The sequence below is a fragment of the Rhipicephalus microplus genome, chromosome 4 (assembly GCF_043290135.1).
Source record: "Rhipicephalus microplus isolate Deutch F79 chromosome 4, USDA_Rmic, whole genome shotgun sequence".
Taxonomy (NCBI): Eukaryota; Metazoa; Arthropoda; class Arachnida; order Ixodida; family Ixodidae; genus Rhipicephalus; species Rhipicephalus microplus.
Window position 1 is genome coordinate 167,001,702 of NC_134703.1, and position 16,841 is coordinate 167,018,542.

General features: G+C 45.5%; 1 protein-coding gene and 1 long non-coding RNA gene across 2 annotated transcripts in view; one reads left to right on the forward strand and one right to left on the reverse strand.

Moving 5' to 3' along the window:
• Nucleotides 1–9,793, reverse strand: part of LOC142814677 (uncharacterized) — a 15,932-nt gene extending 6,139 nt beyond the window's left edge. The window contains exon 1 of the long non-coding RNA XR_012895021.1: nt 8,593–9,793. This is a non-coding gene — a long non-coding RNA (uncharacterized LOC142814677). The remainder of the gene's footprint in view (nt 1–8,592) is intronic.
• A 3,292-nt stretch (nt 9,794–13,085) lies between these two features.
• The window catches only part of LOC119172945 (neprilysin), a 91,910-nt gene continuing 88,154 nt past the window's right edge, over nt 13,086–16,841 (forward strand). Inside the window, exon 1 of the mRNA XM_037424085.2 lies at nt 13,086–13,418. Within this exon, the coding sequence (XP_037279982.2) occupies nt 13,086–13,418 (333 nt within the window). The remainder of the gene's footprint in view (nt 13,419–16,841) is intronic.

Below are 16,841 nucleotides of genomic sequence, written 5' to 3' on the forward strand. Positions count from 1 at the left end.
CACGAGATCAAATCGCGGCCGCATTTGTGATTGACGCAAAATGCTAAAAGCATGTGTGCTTAGATTTGTGTGCGCGTTAAGGAACCGGAAGTATTCACTATTGCTGGAGACTCCCTTCCCGGCACCTCGTAGTAATATATCGTGGTTTAGGCACGTAAAACCATAGCAGTTAAAGAATTGAGGTTTAGGGGAGTTATGTTTAATAGAAACTATTCTTCTATGTACTTCAGGTACTAATTTATTCTGCAAGGGTGTGGACATATGCAGCATTAAATAGCACGGGTGATATTCATATGCTCATATTTATAAATTCGTCGCACCTCGCGAAAAGTTTCGTCTTCTTCATGTCATCAGTATTGCGCGAACCAGTTTAAAAAAACCTTTGAAACATATATCGTGAGTTTTTTTCTCTTATCTCTCTTCTGAAACAAGGGACGGAAGGCCGGGCATGATAGAACAATTTATAATGGCCGACGAAGATCAAAGCTCTCTTACGCCAAAATTTAAAAAACCACTTTAGAGGTATACAGGGAAAAAGAGGGGGAGAGGCAGTGCCATTGGCTAAAATTAATTTCGGTGGTAGCGCGTCCTGAAGTGGGGCCTAGCAGGTAAGTGTAGGGGGAGTGTCATTTTTTGCGCTTTGTTTTCTGCGTTTGGAAGCAAATTTCGGTAGGAGTATACGTGCCCGGTGGGCCAACGCTTCGGTACGCCACTGAGAGTGGGGTGAGGCGGAATGTAACAACGCTATTCGCTCAGAGCGTGCGCGAATTTGTGTTTGATGAGTACGACTTTACTCATCAAACAGACTTTAGAATCATCGCCTCAAGACTTGTCTTCGTTGCTCGTTTAAGATGCTTGCTTTTGTCGGAAAATCTCAACGTTCGAAGCAATGTTTGCAAACGGATTAGTCTCACCACCCAGAAGATGCCTCGAAACTACCAGGCACATGTATGGATGTGTCAGTTGTCTGAACCGATTGCACAATCTTACGTCCCTTATAAAGTCTGATTACCAACCACACTTAAGGCATGATGTGGTGATCTTATATACACTAGCGTAATCGGAATAGGTATGTTGCACCACGTAGAGCACTCAGTGGCGTTCGTCGTATAGCGACCACAGAATTCATTTCAAAAAAGTACTGACCCAATTTTTCGTGTTCAATCTGCCATACAAATTTTCTGCATGCAGAGGTGGCTCTGAGAAAGTGCGAGGCTCAGGAAAAGCTCCTAGCATATTTTATTTTCATATTAAAGTCAATTTTTCCGGGGCGCACCTACCAACATGGACACAAACTTGTCGTCTCGATACAGTACGAATTTTGGTGACTTTGCGCAGCACCATGGCTAGTTGTTATGACGTCGGGCACTAAGCTTCCAAATTGGCCGCTTGTGTGTCATTAATGGAACCACGCAGTGAAGCACCCAGGGAAACCTTACAATATCTTGCTTGAGCTCGTGAGGAATAAATAGCTGATACCTGTTTGTGAGGTCAGGGTACAGTGGGAACCGAAACTATAGCTTTTGAAAACATATTGTAATTACTTTTTCAGGGTGTACTCCCGCTTGGCAATACATTGTCTACGCTCTTAAGGGCAGGGTCTGTTATTCGGCACAAAAAGAAAACGACAACTGAAAATTTTCATGTCAATACTCCTTAGCGTTGAAGCTGACCTTAGTTGGGGCGTTCCCGTTCGTTGGCGTAGCGCTCATCACGTGGCCTCAGAGTGTAGCGATAGGGATGCTCATTAAGAAGGGGATGACTGCGGCATGCTGCGAGAGACAACAACGAGAGCGGGGGATGTCGAGGCTCGGCTATTGAATTGAACAACGTGCCACTTATAGTTTGTGGGCATTTCGAATGCAGCTTTTCATTGTTAACCTTAAAACTCAATGCTTTACGTACACTCGTGCCCAAACTTACGCCTGGGTGTATATCTCGACATTCTGTCAGAACATGTTCCATCGTTTTCTTATTTTCCCCATTGCATGTGCATTCTTCTTCCTCTTTACTAAATCTTGTTTTAAAAATACGCGTTTCGAGGCAATCCGATGTATCTTTATACAGTAATGCACTTCCCCTTTAATGATCATAAAGTTTCTGTGCTTATTTTGTTTTTGGCCTTTCGATAGTTACTCCGAGTCGGTTTTTCTCCATTGCCATCCAGTATATCCTCTTCGCCTCTCTGACTTTTCGCTTAGCGCTCTTTGTTGTTATATCGCCTACAGCCGCATACTTAATGGTGAGTCTAAGAGTGGAGCTCCTTAGGCTCGCACGATGTCTGTTGTCGTATGTCCCCGTCAGACCGACACAGAGGTGCTACATATACCATACATACAGCGTTCATAGTGTGCGTATGGTTTTAAAATAGACCTACTACGTCCATCCGTCCGCCCGCCCGCCCATATGTCGGCGCGTCCTTTTGTACATTCATGCATCCGTCCATCCTTCGTACTATAGTTGGTGACTTAAACGCTGACATTATGAACCTTAGCTTCGCTCCATCATCAGCTTTCACTTCGTGGGTCGGCTGCGAAATTTAATTTTTCTCCGTGGTGTGTCAACATTCTTTCTATACAAATAACGGAACAATTTCACTGCCCATCTACTCTCTTTTATATTTCTTAGCCTCTCTTCGAACTTTATTTTATTACGCTCTGGTTTCAAAACTTGTCCATCCCATATTTCTCTTTACAGCCTCACTTGTAGTCGTCCCATGAGCTCCCAGCGTGAGGCGTCCCACAGACCTTTGATTTACATCCATTCCTGATTGCGTCTCTAGCATCATGCACACTACTGAGTCCTCAAAAGAAATCCCCGGTACCACTACACCTTTCCACCAAGATTGAAGCACCTAATACCTATAGTGTCCTCACTGCGCTTTTTACTTAATTATTCCAGCATTCCTCTGTCCCTTTGCAATCAAGGTTTTTTCCTGTACCTTCATGTATCTGTCATCCTCTAAACTCTGTGGTAGTTGAATTCGCTTAACCTCGGTATCATTTGGCTCTGTGGACCGCACCTTATCACTGGGACCATTGACCACCGTCGGTCCACTTTTTGTTACGGCGCACAAACGTGGAGGCTTACAAAGAGGGTTCAGGTTAAATTCAGGACGACGTACTGAAACGGAAAATGAATGGTGTAATCTTAAGAGGCAAGAAGAGGGCAGAGTGGGTCAGGGAACAAACCGGGATTAATTATATCACAGTTGAAATCAAGAAGAAGAAATGGGCCGGGCACGCACGCAGACAGGATAACCGCTGGCCATTTAACTGACCGAATCTCCGGAGATGGCAAACGCACAAAGGGGAGAGAGAAAGTTAGGGGGCCGATGAAATTAAAAAAAAGCTCGCAGGTATAGCGTGACAGCAAAAAGCACAAGATCGCTTTTATTGGCGGATCGTGGGAGATGCCTTTGGCCTGATGTGGGTGTAGTCAGGCTGATGATGATGATGAAATCCTGGTCCAGCAGCTTCACTTTCCTTTCCACATACACCCGCCAGCCGATATCATCTCGGTTATCCGGAAATAAGACAATATAGTTCGCATAAAATAAATCTGGAAGCTCCTGCGCAATACTCACGCGGTCTTGTTTGTATTACAGATTAAAATGAATGTCGTGGCGTTCAGGCGCTTTTTCAATGCTCACCATGTAGATGATGAATAACAGCTGGAACAAAAGACATCCCTGTCTCAGCACCATAAACGTTATATTTGCTACATATTTCTTGTCACTCTCTGCAAACTGTACTAAGACAGTATACCTCTCTCAAAATTTCGTCGCTTATGCCAATTCTTTTCAACATATCCCACAGAATTTGCTGATTTACGTTGTCGTTAATCAGGAAATTGCCGCGGCGCTGCCCTGCATGTGCTCCTCGCAGGCTTCCAAACGCCGAACGCAGCACTGGCGTCCTCACAAGCGGTTATTATAAAAACATTTGGCACCCGGAGGATGGAACTAGAAGACAAAACACAGAGCTGCAAGAAGGCGAACTTCAGCAGCGTTGAGCCTCTGGAGGCACGATCCACTTGACGACACATAAGCACCCTGTGTGTCATCTTCTTGTTTCCATCTTCAGGCGCTTATCGTTTTCATGACGTCGCTGTATCGACTAGGTCGTACCTAGCTTCTGAAACGTTTATCAGTTTCCTTTTTGGTCAACAGATGAAACGACGATCAGCGGACTGACGCCGTTTTGGGCCAATGACGAGTTTAGCAGCTACTCATCATCATCAACAGCCTAACTACGTCCACTGCAAGACAAAGACCTCTCCCATGTTCCGCCAGTTAACCCGATTCGTGCTTGCTGCTGCCAATTTATACCCGCAAACTTCTTATTCTCATCTGCCCACCTAACCTTCTGTCTCCCCCTAACTCGCTTGCCTTCTCAGGGAATCCAGTTAGTTATCCCAGCGGTTATCCAGCGGTTATCCTGTCTACGCGCTGCATGCCCAGCCCATTTATTTATTTATACAAGTACCTCACGGGTTCCACGAGGGAACATTGCGTGAGGGGGGGGTACATTTTGATTTTCAAAGAGCGATGAAAATATATACATATGCAAAAGTCTGGCTGCGTAAAAATAGAAAAGATACGAAAGAAGCAGCAAACAATAACATTATATAATTCGGAACGATAATACGCAAGTATGCAATACAAAATTGTGAAATATTTTTCTATAAAAGCCAAAAAGCACTTGGCTGCGCAGAAAAGATACAGATGAAAGAAAATAGCAAACAATAACGTTATACAATTCCAAACGATACTACATAACTATATAATACAAGAAGCGTTACAGTGTTAGAGGCAACCGCGTTAAGAATCAGAAACTAGCAGGAGTACAATAGGTAAGGCGCACACAACTAGAGTTCAAGAGGCAGTTTTTCAAGCAAGCCTCTAAAGATCTCGGTTTCTTTCACGTTTGCTATACTTTCAGGAAGATTGTTCCAGAGTACAATGGCACGTGGTAATGAAGATGAATTATAGGCGTTAGTGTGCCCGTATAGACGCTGAAAACTGAGGTTATGCTGCAAACGACGGGAATATCGATGAGGTTTGAGAAGTGGCAAGGAAAAACTGTGCTTGCTGTTGATGATTCTGTGCAACAGACATAAAAGAGAAATGTTTCTGCGGGAGGCGAGAGAGGAAAGAGAGAGCGACTGCTTGATTTTAGTTACACTAGAATGCCTGCTGTAGTTACCGGTGATAAAGCGAGCAGCGCGGTTTTGAACCGATTCCAGGCTTCGGGATAGATAATCTTGGTCAGGTGACCATATAGAAGAAGCGTATTCGAGTTTAGGGCGCACGAGTGTTTGGTAAGCGAGCTTTCGTGTGGTAGGAGGTGCATCACGAAGGTTGCGTTTTAGGTAACCAAGCGTTCGTGACGCGTCAGCAGTAATCTTGTTGATATGACTGGCCCAAGAAAGGTTCGATGCCAGATGGATGCCTAGATACTTATAAGATGAAGTAGGTCTTAGAGGGCTACCATCAAGGAAATACTGAAATGTTGAGAGTGAGCGCTTTCGAGTGAAGGTCATTTGATTGCACTTATCAACGTTTAATGACATTTGCCAATCAGAGCACCATGTGGTTACACGATCAAGGTCTTGCTGCAGAGCTGTATGATCTGATGGTGAAGTGATTTTGCGATAGATTATGCAGTCGTCCGCGAAGAGGCGAATTGATGACGTGATATCTGAGGGAAGATCATTGATAAAAATTAAAAATAACAAAGGGCCAATAACGCTCCCCTGAGGGACACCAGATGTCACCTCCGAGAGAGGGGAAGACATGTTATCAATTACAGTACACTGTTTGCGAAAACACAGGAAGTTCCTAATCCAAGAGACTGTAAGTGAATCTAAGTTCAGAGATGATACTTTAGCTATTAAACGACAATGTGCAACGCGGTCGAATGCCTTAGAAAAGTCGATGAATATGCTGTCTGTTGGTAAATTTTCATCCATATTGTTAAAGATCTCATGCGTGAATTCGATAAGCTGTGTATCACAAGAAAGTCCTTTGCGGAAGCCGTGCTGATTTTTAAAAAAGTATTGGTTTTGTTCTAAGTGTGATGCAACATGTGAAGAAATAATGTGCTCAAGTAGCTTACATGGGATGCTCGTTAAGGATATGGGACGATAATTACTTGGCAGGCATTTGTCCCCGGATTTGAAGACCGGAATGACCTTAGCGATTTTCCAGTCATATGGAATCTCGCCAGTTTGTAACGATTGCTGAAAGATGTGACCGAGAATGGTACTAGACGGAACAACGGTATGCTTTAAGATTTTAGAGTTTATGCCGTCGACACCTGAACATGTGGACGTCTTGAGATTTGTAATTAGGGAAGAGATACCTGCAGGATTAATCTCTATAGGATCCATAAAACGATACTGAAATGTAGGTGGCAGAGGCATGTTAGTGTAATTTTCTTTCGTAAAAACTGAAGTGAAGTAATTATTAAACACCACTGGGCAAGATTCAGGAGAGACCGTAACACCGGCGCTGTTCAAAATCGTGATACGAGTGTTAGAGCGTGTGGGGGCGATTGATTTCCAGAATTTCTTAGGGTCGTTTTTTAAAAGTGACTGTAGGTCATGTGAAAAGAACTTGTGTTTCGCCTGACGCACAGCATGACAATAAACCTTATCAGAATCACGATGCTTCGCCCATGCTACCGAAGATTGCAATAACTTTGCCTTACTGAAAAGGCGCTTCTTTTTATTTCGAAGGGTGCGAAGTGTACGGGTAAACCATGGTTTAGATGTATTTACGCGAATTGTCAAGCGAGGGATATGTTCATGCACCAGGCTCAACAATTTTTCTTTATAAAGGCACCAATTTTCGTTGACTGAGCGGTTGAAGAAAGAGGCCATAAATGAGTGAGAGAAGTCAACTAAACTCTGATTTATGGATTGATAATCACCTCTTTTATAATCAAGTATTGGCCTTGGAGAGACATAAGGCTTGGATGCAGGTAAGCTAATAGATACCTGAATGAGACGGTGGTCACTGAGACCATCTAGATATAAGGTTGATGTAGCTTTTTCAGGAGCTGACGATAGAAGCAGGTCAAGAATGTTGTGTTGGCGCGTGGGTTGGTCAATTAATTGAACAAAAGAGAAGTCAAGGGTTAGATCGAGGAACTCTCTGGAATTGCGTGAGAGGGAAGTTAGATTGGACCAGTCAATTTCAGGGTAGTTGAAATCGCCCAAGAGGAAAACGTCAGCTTTAGGAAACTTAGAGCGCAAATTTGTCAAGTTGTCGTGCAAATCTGTAACAAAACTTTCCGAGCAATCTGGCGGCCTGTAACATACTCCGAAAATTGTTTTGGATGCATGTGATGAGGAGCACACCCAAACAATTTCCAACCGTGACGGAATGTCAATCACAAAAGATGTGATATGACTTTTTATGGCAATAAGTACCCCCCCACCAGCTCTACCTATCCTATCTTTTCTGAAAATATGGAAATCAGGTGAGTCAAGCAAAACTTCACTATCTGAGATATTAGGGTTTAGCCAAGTTTCCGTAAGCAGCAAGATATCGCAGTTGCTGTTTTCAAGATAAGAGCACAACTCAGTACGCTTTGAAATAATACTGCGTATGTTGGTGTATGATAAAGTGAAGTTCTTGTACTGAATGGGATCAGCATGTGGCAGGAAATTGTTTGCAAGTGTGTGCGTAGCCGACCTACGCGCGAGCTATTGCGATGCAGGTGTTATTTTGTCATTGATTGCGTCGTACACGTAAGTAACGTTATCGATTCGCAGTTTATCAACTGAAAGCTTGAAAGGCACGTTTTTAGCTTTTCCAAATTCTAACAACTTTTTCCTAGCAAACCGTGTTTGAGGAGCAAAATCCTCACGGATGGCAAGGAGCGTGCCCTTCAGTTTGTGGCCCATTTCCATGATGCTGTGCTTGTCTTTAAAGAAAGCGAACTTTGTGATGATCGGTCTGCACTTATCAGAGTTGTATCTTCCAAGCCTGTGGGCTCTTTCAACTTGCGAGGATTGAAGTGTTATGCCCAGGTGCTGCGAACATAATTGAATAACTTTCTGTTCGGATGAGAACCAGGACTCAGACGGTTCGTCAGGTAGGCCAAAGAAAAGCAGGTTAGAACGTCGTAACCTGTTCTCGGCATCTTCACATCGCGATTCAATAGCCTTTATTTTTTCGCATATGTTGACGCCGGAAGTTTGTGACAAGGAAGTCGATGAACCATCATTTTGCTTTAAAGCCATAACGTCCACCTCCACGGCATGCATCCGGGAGGATATCTGCTTTAGTTCGTCATCAACAGATGTCTGCCAAAGTTTCAGGGCGCGCAGATCATTCAGTATTTCTTCTTGTCTGGAATCTATCCTCTGGACAGTGGCCAGGACGGTAGTTAGAACTTCGTTTGTGTTAGGACCGGGATTAGATTCAACGTCACCGGATAGCAATAAAAGCAGGCTATTGGTATACATGCGAAACCAATTCTTACAGCGTTCAAACATAAGGAACAGTTCACTTGGGCACGACACCATAAGAAAGCAACGATTGCTGCTGCGGGGACAGCAAGAGCGGTCTAAATAACTAACCTGTAAGAGCAGACAGGATAAGCGCTCCATTCCGGAACCGGTGTCGTGCCCCAAGCAAGCCTCTCCGGGAAAATGCTTATATGCGGTGCCTCCCCCGAAGATAGTGGCGTTGATTATCGTAGTCGATGACCATGGTTGCTGGTGTAGGAACTGATGATTATCCACTCCTGGCGGTAGCGTCAAATGCACTGGTATTTCCACGGAGCATGAAGTGACGCCGCACAGAAAGGCGGCATCAGGCAGCACGTCTGGAGTAGAAATCAGCAGGAAAGCCTGTAAGAGCAGACAGGGTAAGCGCTCCATTCCGGAACCGGTGTCGTGCCCCAAGCAAGCCTCTCCGGGAAAATGCTTATATGCGGTGCCTCCCCCGAAGATAGTGGCGTTGATTATCGTAGTCGATGACCATGGTTACTGGTGTAGGAACTGATGATTATCCACTCCTGGCGGTAGCGTCAAATGCACTGGTATTTCCACGGAGCATGAAGTGACGCCGCACAGAAAGGCGGCATCAGGCAGCACGTCTGGAGTAGAAATCAGCAGGAAAGCCTGTAAGAGCAGACAGGGTAAGCGCTCCATTCCGGAACCGGTGTCGTGCCCCCATGTCCTTTTCCTCTTCTTGATTTCAACTATTAAATCCTTAACCCCCGTTTGTTCCCTAATCCACTCTTCTCTCTTCTTGTCTCTTAAGGTTACACCTACCATTTTTCTTTCCATTGTTCGCTGCGTCGTCCTCAATTTAAGCTGAACCCTCTTTGTAAGTCTCCAGGTTTCTGCTCCGTAGCTAAGTACCGACCGGCAAGATACAGCTGTTATATACCTTCCTCTTGAGGGATAGTGGCAATCTACCTGTCATAATTTGAGAGTGCCTGCCAAATGTACTCCATCCCATTCTTATTGTTCTAGTTACTTCAATCTCGTGGTTCGGCTCTGCGGTTATTACCTGCCCTAAGTAGACATAGCCTTCTACAACTTGGAGTGCACTATTACCTATCTCGAAACGCTGCTCTTTTCCGAGGTTGTTGTACATTACTTTCGTTTTCTGCGGATTAATTTTGAGACCCACCTTTCTGCTCTCCTTGTCTAACTCCGTAATCATGAGTTGCAATTCGTCCCCTGAGTTACTCAGTGACTCAGGTGCAAGTCATCGGCGAAGCGCAGGTTACTAAAGTACTCTCCATTAACTCTTATCTCTAACTGTTCCCATTCCAGGCTTCTGAAAACCTCGTGTTAGCACGCAGTAAATACCATTGGGGAGATTGGGTCCCCCTGCCTTACACCCTTCTTGATTGGTTTTCTGTTGCTTTCTTTACGAAGCACTATGGTAGCCGTTGATCCCCTGTAGATTTCTTCCAGGACGTTTATATACACTTCATCGAAGCCCTGTATCCGCAGTGTGTGCATGATGGCTGATATTTCTACTGAATCAAACGCCTTCTCGTAATCTATGAAGGCTATGTATAGTGGTTGGTTATGTTCTGAGCATTTCTCTATTACCTGATTGATAGTATGAATGTGGTCGATTGTTGAGTAGCCTGTTCGAAATCCTGCTTGTTCCTTTGGTTGATTGAATTCTAATGTTTTCTTTACTCTGTTAGCAATTACCTTTGTAAATAGCTTGTATACTACAGGAAGCAAGCTGACCGGCCTGTAATTCTTCAAGTCCTTGTCATCTCCTTTCTTATGTATTAAGATAATGTTAGCGTTTTTCCAAAACTCTGGTACTCTTCCAGTCAGGAGACACCTCGTAAACAGGGTGGCTAGTTTTTCTAACACAATCTGTCCTCCATCTTTCAGCAGATCTGATGTAACCTGATCATCATCACCAGCAGCTTTGCCTCTTTCCATGCTCTCCAAAGCTTTTCTGACTTCTTCTATTATTGCTGGTGGAGTTTCATCTGGGTTACCGCTAGTTCTAGATCTCTGTAAAACTCTTCCGCCATTTTAACTATCCTATCCATATTGGTAGTTATTTTGCCTTCTTTGTCCCTTAGTGCATACATTGATTTCTGCCTATCCTAAGTTTTCTCTTCACTGCTTTGACGCTTCCTCCGTTTTTCAGAGCGTGTTCAATTCTCTCCATGTTATACCTTCTTACATCGCATACGTTACGCCTATTAATCAACTTGGAAGGCTCTGCCAGTTCTATTTTATCTGTTGTACTTGAGACTTTCATAATTTGACGCTTCTGAATGAGATTCTTTGTTTCCTGGGAAAGCTTGCCAGTGTCCTGTCTAACTACCCTGCCTCCAACTTCCACTGCACACTCCGTAATGATACTCGTCAGATTATCATTCATTGTATCTACGCTAAGATTGGTTTCCTCACTTAGAGCCGAGTACCAGTTCTGAAGCGATACTCTTAATTCCTGTACTTTCCCTCTCAGTGCTAGCTCATTGATTGGCTTCTTGCGTATCAGTTTCTGTCATTCCTTCTTCAAGTCTAGGCCAATTCGAGACCGTAACATTCTATGGTCACTGCATCGTACCTTGCCAACCACTTCCACATCCTGCACGATGCCTGGGTGTGCACTCATTATGAAGCCTATTTCGTTCTTATTTTCGCCATTAGGGCTCCTCCATGTCCACTTGCGGTTTTTTCGTTTTCGGTAGAAGGTATTCAAAATCCGTAAATTATTGCGTTCTGCGAATTCTACTAGTAGCTCTCCTCTAGCGTTTCTAGTACCGATGCCATAATCTCCTACTATATATATGCTTCGATGGTGTAGTGGTTAGAGCATCCGCCTCGCATGCAAAAGGTCCGTGGTTCATATCCCGGTGCCGCGCAGTTCCCCACCGGATAAAAAAAATCCGTGTGGTGACGGAACTGCATTAAGAGGCCTGGGGTGGGGCCTCACCGGTAACCACCACCAGGAACGCACTCCCTCACCAGAGAAGGATTGGCCATCCTGGTGCAGTATCTGGCCACTACCTCCCACATGCATACGTCAAATAACTCACGGCCCTCAGTTCCCAGCAGCTGCGAAGCAATTGACCACGGCGGTGGTCAGATCTGCAACGCAGCAGAGGGTGCTAAGAATGTCTGGATCCGGACAGGCCGCCTTTGGTACCTGAACTTGCGAATGTTTACCGCTAGAACCTTATCTAGTGAGGGAAGTCTAGTTGTACTATTCGAGGAGCTATAGGGTGTTGAATGGGATATAATAGGGCTCAGTTAGGTTAGGAGAACAGATGAGGACGGTGCTACAGAATGGGCACGTCCTTTGCTATAGGGACTTGGCTGAAAGAAGAGAACTGGGAGTGGGGCTCCTAATTCACAGAAACATAGCTGGCAACATAGAGGAATACTATGGAATTAATGAAAGGGTGGTAGGTATCGTAATTAAACTGAATAAAAGATACAAGATGAAGGTGGAACAGGCTTACGCACCCACATCCAGCCATGATGACGCTTCAGTTGAAAGCTTCTATGAAGACGTGGAATCGGCAATGAGTAAGGTAAAAACACAGTATACTATAATGATGGGAGACTTTAATGCAAAGGTAGGGAAGAAGCAGGCTGGAGACCAGGCAGTAAAAGATTATGGCATCGCAGCTAGTATGATAGAAGAACTTTGTTTGTGACCACTGTTGTGCCTTCGTTCGTGTGCGCCATGCTGGCCATGAGAAGCAGGGCCGAGCGGCGTTCTCACGTGCGGAAGCCTAAGTGCTCTTTTCTCGCAAGAATTCCAGCAGTGGGAAGCAACAAATAGATGAGAATGTGGTAAACTTTGACTGGTCGTGAGCCAATATCCCTGTACGGGCATTTCCTCCTGATGGCTTGTTCGGCGAGACGGCGAAGCATACTGACCTCGCAGGTCGTGTCTAAGCGAATAAAGCCTCTCCTTGGCTGCCCTTCCAAGGAAAGACGACAACAGCAGCCCAACCACCACCGTGTTCCGGGAAGGATGTCACTTCCCCTCTCCTCAGTGAAACTGGCCGGAAGAGCATTGCATCGGGAGATGCAATGTCTATTCGGCAGTCTTGTGTTATTTATTGGCTGATGCAAAAGTGGGTGGCGTGATGTGTGTGATTAGTGTTTCAAGCAAGGAAGAGGAGCCCGACAGGGCTTAAAATGACGCTGCAAAGTGCTGAATGTCGCTCTGAACCATGGTTTGATGGTTCATCCACCACGCTCGTGGGTTGCGGAACTCCTTACCTCTATGCTGTAAATATTGCCAGTAAGCCTGTTTATTTTTTTTCGATTCCCCATCTTGTCAGCGTTCGTTTACTCCACCCGAAGTTGCGCCACGCTACCACAGGAATACGGGTCCGACGTAACCCTGACGTCTCGGCAACCCACGTCAGCGGGGACGCGTCGGGTAGACTCCGGAACACGCGGACAAATTCATACGGTGTGTCATAATGTCCTGACTCCCCCCTTAATTTTGAATTTTTAGGCGTTGGTGCCCCATACTCAGCTCTGGGTACCTGATTGAATGCCCCCAAGCTACCCCCTGCGGAAAAATTATTTATCCGCCCCTGCTTGTGACATAAATGGCGCAGATGAGGCAGCAGCACATGTTGAACTTGACGTGGATTCTGCGGGCTGCGCCGGTGCCCCGCCGCAACCAGACAGCACTGCAGAAGGTGACGGCGCTCTTCTGCGCATGCGTGTCACTCGTCACCGAGAACCGGTCCGAAAGTGCCGACCTGTGGGCATTCCTCGTCCAACACGGGCTACAGCCAGCGCCCGTGTGTGGCAAGATGGCGAACTCGAGCAGCGCGGACCCTCTGGAGACCACGGTCCGCTTGGCGGTCACGTACGGACTGCAGCCCCTGGTGTCCTTCAGCTCACACGGAGCGAGCGGTCATAGCCGCTACCACCACGTAAGTCCTTGTAATCGTCCTACATTTGCAGTTGACCAGCAGCTTTGAAAAGAGTGTCGGCACATTTTTTTTTTCGGGGGTGAGCTTACTCTGCCATACAAATCTCCTGTATACAGAGATGGATCTGAGCAAGTGTAACGCTCAGCAAATGCTGATATTTTATTTCGATATTAAAGTCAATTTTCCCGCGGTGCACCTGCTGACATCGACACTAACTTGACGTCAGGCCGCTAGTTGTGATGACGTCAAGCACCAAAACAGAAAATATCGCAGCTTGCGCATCACCTTCTCTATCTTCTAATCGCGCCGTGTGGTCGCTGTCATCCAGCGTACCTGTGAAGCGAGCTAGCGGAGTTTGGAACAGTGTACGTTCACGCGAATACAAGGTATACGTTTATCATCAGAGAGCAAAGAAATCATTTGATCTTGAATTTGTCGTCATGTTGCCAATACGTTGCCCTGTGAAATCCTGAGCAATAGTGTAACGGGAGACACTTGGTGCAAGTTCCACCGCTTCCCGTTCGATACGGCCCTGAGACAAGCGGGAGTCGACTTTGTGCGCCGAGGCTCAGGTGGAGAGTGGATGCCAATCAAGCGGAGTTTACTCTGTTCACTGCAGTTCGCTTCGGACACGTACACAGGCAACATGCAGTTGCTTACCGACTTCGGATTGTCTTAAAAGGGATGCCATTTCAACATTGTGCCCCTCTACCGCCACAGTTGCCATACTTGCGGCGCGCAGCAGACGAAGCAGACGATCGAAAAGGCGAGGTGCGGACGAGGTTACGTCCCGAAAAATTGCGTGTGCGCATATCATCACCTCGTGGTGTTGCTCACACCATGTACTGATGTCAAAGATAAGTGGGAACCAAAACTAGCTTTTAATATCATGCTGTAATTATTATTTCAGGGTGCATTCATACTCACCAGTTGATACACACTCAGCGACATGGCCTATCATTTGACGCAAAAAACGAAAAGTGAAAAACTCTGAGAAATACCAAGTTTCACTGAATCGGTTCATTGTGATTAGTTGAGTATACTCCTGAAATAATTAATGTTCAGCTCCCAATGAGAGGAATGCTAGTCAACCAGAAAATATACATAACTGAAATACAGTGATGTAATTCTCTAGTTACCTTACCCCCTGTCACGTTATGAGGTCCGCCTTCGTTCTAATTGCACTAAACTAAACGTTCGTAATTAGCGTACATTTTGATAAGGATGCCTTTGAAGTTTGGTGATTACACTATATATAAATTGCTCTAGTTTAGTGAAGAGTGTTAAATTATGAGCGGGAAAATGAGGAGATAGGGGAACATCTCTCTCTCCCCCTCTCTCATGTTAAATATTGGTCCGCAGAGGCAGGCTGTCAGTGACTTGAGGAGTCTTGCATACTTTCGCCTTTCGCATTGCGAATAACGTAACCTTAACGGCTCTGCCTTTCGTATCCAACAGATGCTTAGTGAAATGATTGTGCTCGATTTAGATGAAGAAGTTATCAGGTGAAGGGAGATGACAGGGGACTGGCAGATAGCGTGCTCATCGTATATACGGACCAAACCTAAGACTTCCGTATTACCGCCGATAAAGCTAAATCACCATCTGACGCTGTTATATATATATATATATATATATATATATATATATATATATATATATATATATATATATATATATATATATATATATATATATATGACAAACCACACGAGAACGATGTGGTGGAATGGTAGATAAGGAGGAAGACGAAGACAAATAAATGGTTCATCGTACAGCTATCACGCCTCCTGTGTCACACTAGTCGACAGGATCTACCGTGCCCTTCATCATGGGCACATCCAAGAAAGTTATCAACATCCCGAAGTACTCGGGAACATCTACGGACGTCCCCTTTGACAAGTGGCTCCGACTCTTTGAGGTGAGGACTGCGGCCGCAGCATGGACGGAGTGAGACAAGCTGTGCTACTTCTCCGATTACCTTGAAGGTGAGGCTTTCCGATGGTTTCTCACCGAGGTTTTCCACACAGACGCGTCTTGGGAGAGCTTATGTGAACGCATGAAGGGACGCTTTACGAGCGGCGTCGCGGATCCTTTTCGCCAATTCATTCATTGCCGGTTGCGAACAGGCCAGAGCTTGAAGGAATACTATAATGAAAAAATGTCTCTCGGACGCCTCGCCGACCTAAAGGACACGCACCTTATATCACGGCTCATCGATGGCCTTCTTGCGCATATGGAGATGGCGCTTGCTGGGCTTACCTCGTCTACACCAGAGGCATGGCTTACAGCTGCACTTCGTATAGAGTAAACCATGCAGAGAATGAAGTTACATCGCTTTCCACCAGCTCGGAATACACAGATTAACGTAACAAGTGACAGAACTAGTCAGCGTCCATGTAATTCCCCGGTACGAACACCCGTGCGTGAGTGCAAACACTGCGCGATGGATGGATTACCTCGACAGATGCACTGGCATAATGAATGCCCACGACGCGCAAGCATTTCCGCCCTCTCCACCAACCAGGGAAACGAGGAGGGCGACCCAGAGTTCATGTAATTCAGTTTGATGCCCTCATTAACGGGTACCCTGTCAGCGCTACACTTGATACCGGAGCTACGATTACCTGTATCAACGAAGCAGTGCTGAAGGCACTTCGCCTGCAAATAATGAGGAATTCATGCATCTCAGTTCAACAAGTCACATCATCTACCAAAACTTTGGGTCGCGTTAATCTAAAGGTACAGATACGAAAAGTAACAAGAGAAATTCAGGCTCATGTTCTACAAGGCATGAAGAGCAACTTACTTCTTAGCTTGGATAGTGCTTGCCTCTTTAACTTGTCGCTGGACCTTGACACTATGACTCTACACCGAGGGAAAGACATCCTCCATTCTCGTACACAAAACCAAACCACGGTTAACAAGGGTGCGTCTTTGCAAGGTGTTGAAGTTTGTGATGTACTACATCTAAATAAAACTCAACAGTTGGCATTGAAGCAGCTAATCCACAAGTACGATGACATTTTTTCCGTCACAGACAGACATTGGGTGCATCAACGGCGAGATGCATCGCATTCATCTCAACAACAATGCTCCCATTCGTAGAGCTCCCTATCGATGCTCAGAAACTGGCAGCGTTGAAATGGACAGACAGATCAATGAGCTTCTCAAGCAAGGTAGCATACGACTATCTACCTCCCCATACGCTGCGCCAGCACTTCTGGCAGAGAAAAAAAGGGAAGGACGCACGCGCTTCTGCATCGACTACCGCTAGCTGAACGAATTGATGGTGCCTGATTATCACCCCATCCCTCGCATCGATGACGTTCTTGATTCTCTGGGGAAATCTACGTACTTCTCGACATTAGACATAACGTCAGGTTACTGGCACGTGAAGATTCACCCTGATGACATTCCGAA